This window comes from Hyperoodon ampullatus (assembly GCF_949752795.1).
Source record: "Hyperoodon ampullatus genome assembly, chromosome: X".
Lineage (NCBI taxonomy): Eukaryota > Metazoa > Chordata > Mammalia > Artiodactyla > Ziphiidae > Hyperoodon > Hyperoodon ampullatus.
The window spans coordinates 17,152,998-17,164,379 of NC_136913.1; the positions used below are offsets into that span (position 1 = coordinate 17,152,998).

Below are 11,382 nucleotides of genomic sequence, written 5' to 3' on the forward strand. Positions count from 1 at the left end.
CAGTAAGTTGTAATTATTATTATTATTTTTAAAATTCTTATTCATTTATTTTTTTATTTTTTGGCTGCACTGGGTCTTTCTTGCTGCACGTGGGTTTTCTCTAGTTGCATCGAGCGGGGGCTACTCTTTATTGCGATGCACAGGCTTCTCATCAAGGTGGCTGCTCTTGTTACGGAGCATGGGCTCTAGGTACGTGGGCTTCAGGAGTTGTGGCACGCGGCCTCAATAGTTGTGGCTCGTGGACTCTAGAGCTCAGGCTCAGTAGTTGTGGTGCACGGGCTTAGCTGCTCCGCGGCATGTGGGGTCTTCCCAGACCAGGGTTCCAACCTGTGTCCCCTGCATTGGCAGGCGGATTCTTAATCACTGAGCCACCAGGGAAGTCCCTGTAATTATTATTAATTCAGTCTGCATGATTCTGTGTCTTTGGATAAAGTTTACCTTTATGTAATAAACTTTTTTTTTTTTCTTAAAACAAACAACGTGATATCAGTAATTTGCAGAGGGGCGTTTTTAAAAAATCATAAAGATAGTTTCTTTCCAAGATTTGCATGTATGTGATTTCAATTCTAACTTTAAAACATTCGTATCTATTCACTAATGCTTGATTAGTGAGAGTATCTATTACAACACTGTGTTCGTCTAACTCAAGTTTCCATGGGTTAGCATCATAGGAAGACATCTCCTAGAAAGACCGTGGGGTTCCATCACTTTGTATTACACATCAGGAAATGGAAGTTCATAGAAATCCATTTCAGAGGTGAAGGAGACTTGAAGATGACCTAGTATAATATTGTAAATCCAGAAAAGTGGCAAAGGTAGTGACTTATACTGTATTTCTTTACTTCAAAAATTGTTTATTTACTCACAATAGACTGCATGAGAAAATAGAGCGTGATGTTTGCTTTGTTTGAAATTATATCTCTCCTGGTTTTCTACTACTGATCACAAACACTGGATGCAGTTATCTTTGTTGTCTTTACTCAGCACAAAAATGGGAGGAAAATTTTACTTAAATAAACCATTTGAAAGATAGTTTCTTTTAGGACTTGCAGTTCACTGGAAGAAAAGAATTACAACATAAGCCATAGGTCTGGAAAAGACTAAATACCAAACTAGTCCAAGCCCCTCAGTCTACAAGGGAGGAAAGAAGCTCAGAACATGAAGGGATTTGCCCAAAGCTTATTCACTTATTCCAATTTTTGAAGGCCAATTGTATGCCAGGCACTGGGGTTATAGCAGGAATAAAACCAAACCCCTGGCCTCAAACAGAGTTTACATTTTAGTGATATTATGCAACTCACTTGAAAGTTTTAAAATTCTACTTTGAAAAAAATCCTATGACTGAAAGTTCTTCACTAATTCAAACTCATCCCTCCTGCTTGTACACCAAAACCCAGAATTGGTTAGCCTTTACTGTGAATCCAAATCAGTAACCAGTGTAGTGACAAATCATATTTTACATTAGGAGCAAGGCAAAAGAGGCTACAGAGTTGAAACACAAGACAGCTATGTGTTCAGTCCTTGTTTATTCAATTAATCAGATAATTATAAGCAATTCTTATTTATTCACCAAAGCAAGACCACCACCCATTTGATAGTTTTCATTTCTCTCGTCCTTAAATTAACAAAATTCTATACTATACTAAATACTAGAGCAACAAGAGAGTAACTTTTACTTTATGCTGTGTGCATTCCTAAAGGGAAAGAAGAGAGAAGGGTACAGGTCAAATCGGACACTGATGTTAAAACCAAACACAATTGCCACAGACATTGTTGCAAAAGCACCCTCAATCTATCTTGATGGAGTTTTTTTTTACAGCACTGTGATCTTGTGAACATGAGGCTTCTTGCCAAGATCAATCTGTTTCTTGTTATTTCCTTGAAGGAAAAATGTACCCACATCAAGGTTCATTTCAACACCATGTTCTCTTGGAACATCAACTTACTTCTTAATAGATTAAATCAGCAGAACTATTGCTTTTATTCCTCAGATCTCTCTTAATCTTTGGAACTACTGCTTTTATTCCTCAGATCTCTCTTAATCTTTATCTAGTCCTTTGGAGGTACAAACCCATTCCAGGATAAATGAATATGGCAAAGTTTCAGTCAAAGTCGTGTAAAAAAATATTTTCAACTGCTTCAGGGACTAAACACTGAGGAAGTGGTTAAGGACACAAGTCCTAAAATGCCACCACTTCTACTTTCCAGCTGTGTGAACTTGGAAGTGACTCAAACCGTCCAAGCCTCAGCTCCCTCATCTAGAAAATGAAGGATTAACACCTGACCGTAACTATTATCAGGATTCATGAAGGTAATGCACGAAGCACTGAAAACGATGTGACACACAGTAAACCTTTGTAAAGTTAACTCTTAGATGTGTTAGAATGCTTTCAGAGGCAAGTCGCAGAACATTCAGTTAAAAGTATCACAAACATTAAGGACATTAAATTAGCCCACCTAACAAGAACTCCAAAAGCAGACAGTTAGTTCTAAGGCTGGTCCTACAACTCAGTGATGGCAACAAAGATCCAGGCCTTTTCCAGCCTTCTGGTCATTCAACCTCAGGATACAGTTAGTTCAGTGACTCAACCTTTCAAAAACTCTGGTTATCTCCACTTTCTACTTGCACTCCCTAGCTCCTCTCAGTGTCTTTAAGATGGCTACCACTGTTTCAGGCATCAAATCCAAACACGAAAATGTCTAGGCACAGCACTATCCAATAGAACTTTCTACAACGATGGAAATATTCTATATCTGCACTGTCCAGTACGGCAACCACTAGCCCCATTGTGAACACTGAATGCCTGAGATGCGACTTAGTGTGACTGAGGAACTGCATTTTTAATTTCACTTAATTTTAATTAATTTAAATTTAAATAGCCACATGTGCCTAGTGGCTATCATATTGGACAGTGCGTGTCCAGAGTAAGAAGAGAAACTCTTTTTCATTGAGTCTCAGGAGTGGGGATGTTTTCCTAGAAGTCCCCCAGCAGATTTTCTCAGGTGTCTTTTTGGTCAAAAGTCAGTCACAGGGCTTCCCTGGTGGCACAGTGGTTGAGAGTCCGCCTGCCAATGCAGGGGACATGGGTTCGTGCCCTGGTCTGCGAGGATCCCACATGCCGCAGAGCAACTAGGCCCGTGAGCCACAGCTACTGAGCCTGCGCATCTGGAGCCTATGCTCCGCAGCAAGAGAGGCCGCGACAGTGAGAGGCCCGTGTACCGCGATGAAGAGGGGCCCCCGCTTGCCGCAACTGGAGAAAGCCCTCGCACAGAAACAAAGACCCAACACAGCCATAAATAAATAAATAAATAAATAAATAAATAAATAAATAAATAAATAAATAAATGTAAAAATAAAAAATCTTATAAAATATATAGACATAATTTAGATGTACAAACAATAGTGACAATAAACAACTTAAAAAGAAATCCTTGAGCTTTCCTTTGATGTCTAGGATGACTCCATCTTGTTTTGGAGCCTCCATTCCAGAGGTACAGGAAAGGGATCCTTAAACCTGATGATTTAAGTTAGCTCTCTCTTCTGCTCTAAAATGGTCTCTAGGTAACTCAACGTCTTCCAGATAAATGCGCAATCTTCGTTTTCCCTCCTCTTCCTTCTGGTAGTCAAGATGGCTTCCAGGTTAGGAATGGGGTGCCAGTGTTCTACACAGCAGGGAGAAAGGACCTATATCACCTCGTGCTGAGCCCTGGGTTTTCAAGGGCCTCTCCAGGGATCTCCCTCACCCTGCAGCGTTCCTGGGGGTCCAGCTGGCATCCACTGCTGAAGGCTGTGTCCAGTGTGCCCCATGTTCTAGTCTCTCAGAATCCCACCCTGGCCTGGGGGTCCCTCTCTTGCTGACCTAGGTCCTCTCAGCTCTCACCACTGGGTGTCTGTCACATCCTCCATCTGGCCCCTGGTCTCAGCTGTCCACACCGTCATCTCTGCAGCCCTGTCCCTGCCCCTGGCTCTCAACAGAGCTACCCACTAGGAACATGAGGGCAATTTCGAATCCCTTCCCTGTCACACAAGAGATGACAAAGACCTGGAGAGGACACCACCTCCAGCCTTCACTCTGCCTAAACACACTGTGCCACCATTTCTCATCTCTGCCACTGCCCCATGTTGATTTACAGGCCACTGTAAGGGGTTCTCATCCGGAGTTCTAAGTGGAAAGTGGGACACAATGTCCTCTGCTTTCAGTTTCCCCCTCAACCCATCTAGATTCTCTATCATTCCTTGTCACCACTTCTACCTGCCAGGGAAAGAGTCAGGGCCCAGCAGAAGTGACCTCATGCCTGTGTGGAATTTTGGGGGCTTGGGAAATTGGCTGAGTATCAGATCAGCACTATGGTATTTATAATCTCAATTTAACAGATAGGAAAGTGAGAGACAAGGAGACCAGCACTGGGTTTGGAAAGAAGAACAGACTTGGATGGACAAAGCATGAGACGGTAAGAGGAGACAAGCCAGTGAGGCCTTGGAGAAGGGGAATTATAGAGAAATCTATCACTGGAAATGCCTTCAGCACAGAAAGATCTAGATCCAGCCCAGAAAGACAGTAAGTTGGGATTATAGCTCATGAGGTCACCAAACTGGCTCAAATGTGTACTTGTTTCCAAATGGGGACGACAACTCTGCAAGAATGAAATTATAACCGTCTTCCACTAATACGTCATCTCACGCTCTGGAAAACAGTTGTACCTAAAAGAAGACCTTCTTGGAAGACAAAAGAGAAGAAGCAGTGGAAGGAAGGAAGGAAGGGAGGGAGGGAGGGAGGAAGGAAGAAAAGAAAAGAGGTATTGGCACAGCCCAAGAGAGCTAGAGGCTAGAGGTAAGTTACCTGCCAAAACTTATTTGGGTTTCTGGTAGACCAAGAATGACTCCCTTGAACATCACCAAATTACACAACTGAAGTGTCAAGGTCTAAGGGTTTTCTCTATTGGTCAGTGGCCTAACAAGAGAGTGTCAGTCCGGGGAGAATATATGGGGATATATGTATATGTATAGCTGATTCACTTTGTTATACAGCAGAAACTAACACACCATTGTAAAGCAATTATACTCCAATAAAGATGTTAAAAAAAAAAGGGAGGGGCTTCCCTGGTGGCGCAGTGGTTGAGAGTCCGCCTGCTGATGCAGGGGACACGGGTTCGTGCCCCGGTCTGGGAAGATCCCACATGCCGTGGAGCCATGGCCGCTGAGCCTGTGCGTCTGGAGCACAGGCTCCGCAACGGGAGAGGCCACAGCAGTGAGAGGCCCGAGTACCGCAAAAAACAAACAAACAAAACAAACCAAAAAAGGGAGTGTCAGTCCAATCCCTCCTCACTGTCAAGAGACACTGAGTCATCTCTCAGGTTTCCAGGGTGAAGCTACTGTGTTTGCAGTCCAGGTACCCCAGAGCCAGGGGCAACGGCTGCTCCCTGGCAGTCTACTTCAGGCTCCCTCTCCGTCTTCTCTCCATGCCTCAGTGCCACGTTCATTCAGTCTTCACTTACTGGGCAACCCGGTATAGTATGAACAGTACGGGCTACTGATTCCAATGGGGGATCCTCCAAGCTGTGTGACTCTGGGCAAATGACTTACTCTCTTTAACACTCAGTTGCTTCATCTGCAAACTGAGACTTAAAATATCTACCATAAAGAGTTTTTGGGAGGATTAAATGAGATGATCTATATCACGGCCTGCCCCAGAGCAGGCCCTCTGCCTGCTTTCACCCCATTAGTTTCCCACCCACCTTGCCAAACCTTCATTCTCCCTTCTCACCTGGCACAGAGCACGTGCTGAAAGGACTCATGATGCAAAGGAAGTACATCATGACATGATACGAAGTGACAAGCATAAAAAGACATGGATAAACAGAAAAGGGAGCACTGGCAGAAGAGATTTAATTCTTATGAAGACGTGAGGGGAGGTTTCACAGAGGCAGTAATACTGGGCTGGACTTGGAAAATGAGTGTGTTTCCAAATGGGGATGAACCCAGGAAGCAGAGGGAGAGAGTAGGAGAGTGAGGTAGGGAAGAGAGTAAAGCCAATAATGGGTACGTTAATTAGCACACTGCTACCATGGACAACTGTGGCCCAATCCCACAATCTCCTAGGTGTATAGAACACACCTTAGCATTGTCCCACCAAGGGACAAGGAAGCTGGCATAGGTAAACACGAACTCCCATTCTTCACTGCTTTGGGATATTAACTCCCTGGCACTACTAGCTTGTTCCATGTACAGGCCAAGCATGGGCACATGGGTACAGATCATTCTCAGTCAGGGAGACATGGGAGCCACCAGCATGTGCAGGATCTGTCTGTAGGTGACCTCTGGGTGGGCCAAGGGGAGATGGGCAGAGCAGCAATAGTATCTGCTACAGGTGGCTGAACATTTAACTAGACTCACCCACGGATGTGGCCAAAGGCCGTATGTTAAAGCCCTACAGCACTGACTCACACTTCAGGATTTAGTTACAGTTTGTACTGTTCTGTCACAGTCATGTCCCTCCAACTGGAGTGTACATTTCCTGGAGTCAGAGATGATGTCCTCTCAGCAGCCAGTAATGCTAGGCACACTGCAGGCACTCATTACCACGCAACTGATTATCCAGTGTAGAACTAGCAGGTCCCCTTGGCCTTCATCAAAGACCAGACCTAAGCCATCCTGAACCGAAAAGAACCTACCTCAGTCCAAAGCTGTTCAGAGAGATGATGCCTATAAGCCATCTGGATGATCCAGTCCAATATCCAGTCCAAAAGTGGATTCCACCTTTATGTTTAACCTACAGCTACACAACCACCAAGCAGAGTACACAACCTAGTGTAGCAGAGAAGTTAAGAATGCTGAAGACAGGATAGCGTAGTGGCTAAACACACAAACTTTGGGTCAGATGGCCTGAGTCTGAATTGCAACTCTGCAACCAAAATGTTTAACCCAGGGCAAGTTGCTTACCTTCTCTGTGCCTCGGCTTCCTGTAAGTCTGTAAAACGGAGCCTAATACTAGTGCCTACTTCAAAGAACAGCGGCTGGCACAAGGTAAATATTATCAAAGTGATTATTAAATAACATGAATACTTAGTTGGAGTTCTGAAAGACAATAACGAACTCCTATTTGGCCCTTTCCAGATCCCAAAACACTTCATTCAGAAAAACTTTTGCATATGCAATGTTATATGTCAATAAAGCTAGAAAAAGAAACAGAAAAAAGAAAAAGAAAAACCTTTTCCATCATGGAGGTTTTTTTGGTTTTGTTTTGTTTTTTAAACATATATTGAGCCTTAACAAGAGCCCAGGGCTTCCCTGGTGGTGCAGTGCTTAAGAATCTACCTGCCAATGCAGGGGACACAGGTTCGAGCCCTGGTCCGGGAAGATCCCACATGCCACGGAGCAACTAAGCCCGTGCGCCACAACTACTGAGCCTGCGCTCTAGAGCCCGCGAGCCACAACTACTGAAGCCCACATGCCTAGAGCCCGTGCTCCACAACAAGAGAAGCCACCGCAATGAGAAGCCCGCGCACCACAAGGAAGAGTAGCCCCCCCTCGCCGCAACTAGAGAAAGCCCGCACGCAGCAACGAAGACCCAATGCAGCAAAATATAAATAAATAAAATAAATATTTAAAAAAATAAAAAATAAATAACGTTTTAAAAAAACCAAAAAACAAGAGCCCACTGAGGGAGCTCAGGATTACACCCATTTTGAAGATGAGGAAATAGAGTCCCATATCAGTCTACTGGCAAATAGAGATCATACAAATAGCAGGTGGCAGGCACGGGGAGGGCTCTAACTCTAGGTCTCACCACCTTTCTACTATATCATGGGGAACAGTAATGTTTCAGCCAATTCTTTAAGACTGTGGCTCTCTGAGAATGCATCAGCATCACCTGGAGGGATGGTTAAAGCACAAACTGCTGGACCCCACCCTCAGAGTTTCCAATTCAGCAGGTCTAGGCTTGGCCTGAGAATCTGCACTTCTAAAAAGCTCCCAGGTGATGCTGATGCTGCTTGTCTGGGGGCCACACTCTGAGAGCCACTGCCTTAAGAAATCAATTCATCAGAGCACCAGAGCAAGAAATGCATTCAGCGACCTTAGCATCCACACAGGTTTTCCCTACTCAGGCTGGTTTCAGAGCCATGCAACTCTCCTGTTTACCTGCCCCATTTTCATAATTTTTAAATATACTTTTTCAAAAAGACTTATTTCTACCAAGCAGCTTTCCTTTTGATGATTTTTTCCTCCTGTGTTCCACTTTCCTTCCTCATCTACCCTGTGGTGGAAAAAGCACTGAAACGCGAGACCAAAAAGTCTGGCTCCGCTGGTTCCTAACCAATGACATCCCTGGGGACATTTACTCATCAGTAAAGTGGGGACATTTGATTTTTGCCCTGACAATCCCACAGTGGTGTCTTAATGCCCCAAGGAGATGATGTGTCTGAGCACAGTTTACATGAACGTCACATGGCCATAAAAGAATTTGTATCCCATGATATATATCTGGAGGAGTTTTCTCTCCCTACTTATGTCTTCTGCCAGTTGTGTAGGTAGTGGTATCATCTCTGAACCAGTCACATCAACATCACCTGAGAACTTGTTAGAAATGTCAATTCTCAGGGCCCGCCCCAGAGCTACTAAATCAAAAACTCTCAGGGAAGGACCTAGGAATCTGTCTTAACAAGCCTTCCAGGTGATTCTGATGCATACTCAAGTTTGAGAACTCTGGTTTTGTGGTTAGGAGCACAAAATTCCAAGTTGGGTACAATTCCCAGCTCGGCCACTCCCTTGAGCAAGTTACTTATCTCTCTGAGCCTCAGTTCCTTGATCTGGGAAATGGTGCTAAGACTAGGATCTCCCCTTAATAGATTCGGTTGAGCAGCTTAAGAGAGTGGATGTATATAAAGCACATAGGAACCCAGCACATTCTAAGCAGTCAATACACATTTAGCTCTTATTTCTTTGTGTAAAGTATCACGGCTTCTTGACAATATGCCCCAGTGCCTACTTTTTAAGGACTATCAACTGTGTTTTAATCTGTTGCAAGTTTTCCATTTAGTTTGTGTGCATCTGTGTGTGTGTGTGTGTTGTATTTATGCTGTTGTTTGCTGCTAGTAGATATTTGCTTTATCCAACAAAGATTCCTTGGTCTTGCAACTCTCTTCTAAATAAGTAAGGTATTTCTCTGTGTGTCCTTAATAATGTCTTCTTAAATACTGATTCTTTATATTTGCATAGCACTGTATTCTTTTGGCAGTTGTACTCAAAGATATTGCAGCCCTGGGGTTTCTGGACTTTTTATTGCCTTCCTCAGGTACCTTTTCCCCTTCTCACATAAGCTTCTAAGGATCCTCTTTTCTGAAATGGATGCTGCTTCATTAGGGTGATTCTCTATCTCCCTTAAATTTCCATGCAGAAGTGCCTTCGAATAGGTACTTTTAAAAACAAATAGGGGCTTCCCTGGTGGTGCAGTGGTTAAGAATCTGCCTGCCAATGCAGGGGACACAGGTTTGATCCCTGGTCCAGGAAGATCCCACATCCTGCAGAGCAACTAAGCCTGTGCGCCACAACTACTGAGCCTGTGCTCTAGAGCACATGTGCCACAACTACTGAAGCCCGCGCACTCTAGGGCCCGTGCTCCACAACAAGAGGAGCCACCACAATGAGAAGCCCGCACACCGCAATGAAGAGTAGCCCGCACACCGCAATGAAAAGTAGCCCCCGCTTGCCACAACTAAAGAAAGCCCGTGCATAGCAACGAAGACCCAACGCAGCCAAAAAAGAAAAAGAGTGAAAAGACAACTCACAGAAGGGGGAAAATATTTGCAAATCATATATATAATAAAGAATTAATATCCTGAATATATAATGAACTCCTAAAACTCAATGACAATAGAAAACCCCAAACAACACAATTCAAAAATGGACCAGGGCCTCCCTGGTGGCGCAGTGGTTGAGAGTCCGCCTGCCGATGCAGGGGATACGGGTTCATGCCCCGGTCTGGGAGGATCCCATATGCCGCGGAGCGGCTGGGCCCGTGAGCCATGGCTGCTGAGCCTGCGCATCCGGAGCCTGTGCTCCGCAACGGGAGAGGCCACAACAGTGAGAGGCCCGCGTACCACAAAAAAAAAAAAAAAAAAAAAATGGACCAAAGATTCGAATAGTCATTTCTCTAAAGATACACAAATGGTTAATAAGCACATGAAAATATGTTCAAAATCACTAATCATTAAGGAAATGCAAATAAAAACCACAATGATACCATTTCACATCCATTATCAAAACAACAGAAAATAACAAGTGTTGGTGAGGATATAGAAAAACTGGAATCCTGTGCCTTGCTGGTGAGAATGTTAAATGGTGCAGCCTCTGTGGGAAACAGTTTGGCAGATCCTCAAAAAAGTAAACATAGAATTACCATAAGACCCAGCAATTCTACTCCTAGGTATATATACCCCAAAGAATTGAAAGAAGGGACTCAAACGGATACTTAAACACCAATGTTCACACTAGCATTATTTATAATAGCCAAAAGGTGGAAATAACCCAAATGTCCATCAACATTGAATAGATAAACAAAATATGTACATACAATGGAGCATTATTCAGCCTTAAAAAGGAATGAAATTCTGGATCATGTTACAACATGGATGAACCTTGGTAACATGCTAAGGGAAATAAGCCTGACACAAAAGGATGAATACTGTATGATTCCTTATACTTACATGAGGTACCTAGGATAGGCAAAATCATAGAGACAGAAATAAGAGAGGTTACCAGGGCCTGGGGGGAGGGGGAAGGGAGGTTATTGCTTAATGGGTACAGAGTTCCTATTTGAGATGATGAAAATGTTCTGGAACTGGATAGTGGTGATGGTTGCACAAAATTGTGAATACATTTAATGCCAGTGAATTATATACTTAAAAATGGTGACAATGGTAAGTTTTATGCTATGTTTATTTTACCACAGTAAAACAATCCCAAATAAACATACACACACACACACAGATAAAATAGGAAAAAGATGAAGGAAAATGGGCACCTTACCTTCCAGGGATGTAACCATAGTGACATGAAGACAAATGATGACAAGGAATATCCTGAACGCCAGTAAAGGCTCTTCAGGTCTGCCAACACGGCCACACTGCCTGCCAGAGAAAAGCATCCTGGAATAAAATATGGGGACACATCATCACAGCTTGCCATAATCACGACACAACAATGCCCAAAAGGCCAGCTCCTCAAGCAAGACAACGTGCAACCTGCTTCCTTTAAATTACTCTAGTCCAGAGAATTGGCAATGCCAGGTGGGCACTGGCTACAAAAAGCAAAACCCATGTTTATTACGGGAGGCCCACCCAGTGGGATATTATAATAAAAATGATAAGCAAGGTAGTCCATGT

At 43.7% G+C, this 11,382-nt stretch overlaps 1 protein-coding gene across 8 annotated transcripts in view; it reads right to left on the bottom strand.

Annotated features, from left to right (window-relative positions):
• The window catches only part of ADGRG2 (adhesion G protein-coupled receptor G2), a gene marked incomplete at its 5' end in the record, with an annotated part of 69,359 nt that extends 58,215 nt beyond the window's left edge, over positions 1-11,144 (bottom strand). For all 8 annotated transcript variants that reach the window (XM_079727052.1, XM_079727050.1, XM_079727051.1 and 5 more), the window contains one exon: positions 11,027-11,144. In XM_079727052.1, the coding sequence (XP_079583178.1) occupies positions 11,027-11,144 (118 nt within the window). The remainder of the gene's footprint in view (positions 1-11,026) is intronic.
• Positions 11,145-11,382: the final 238 nt, after the last annotated feature.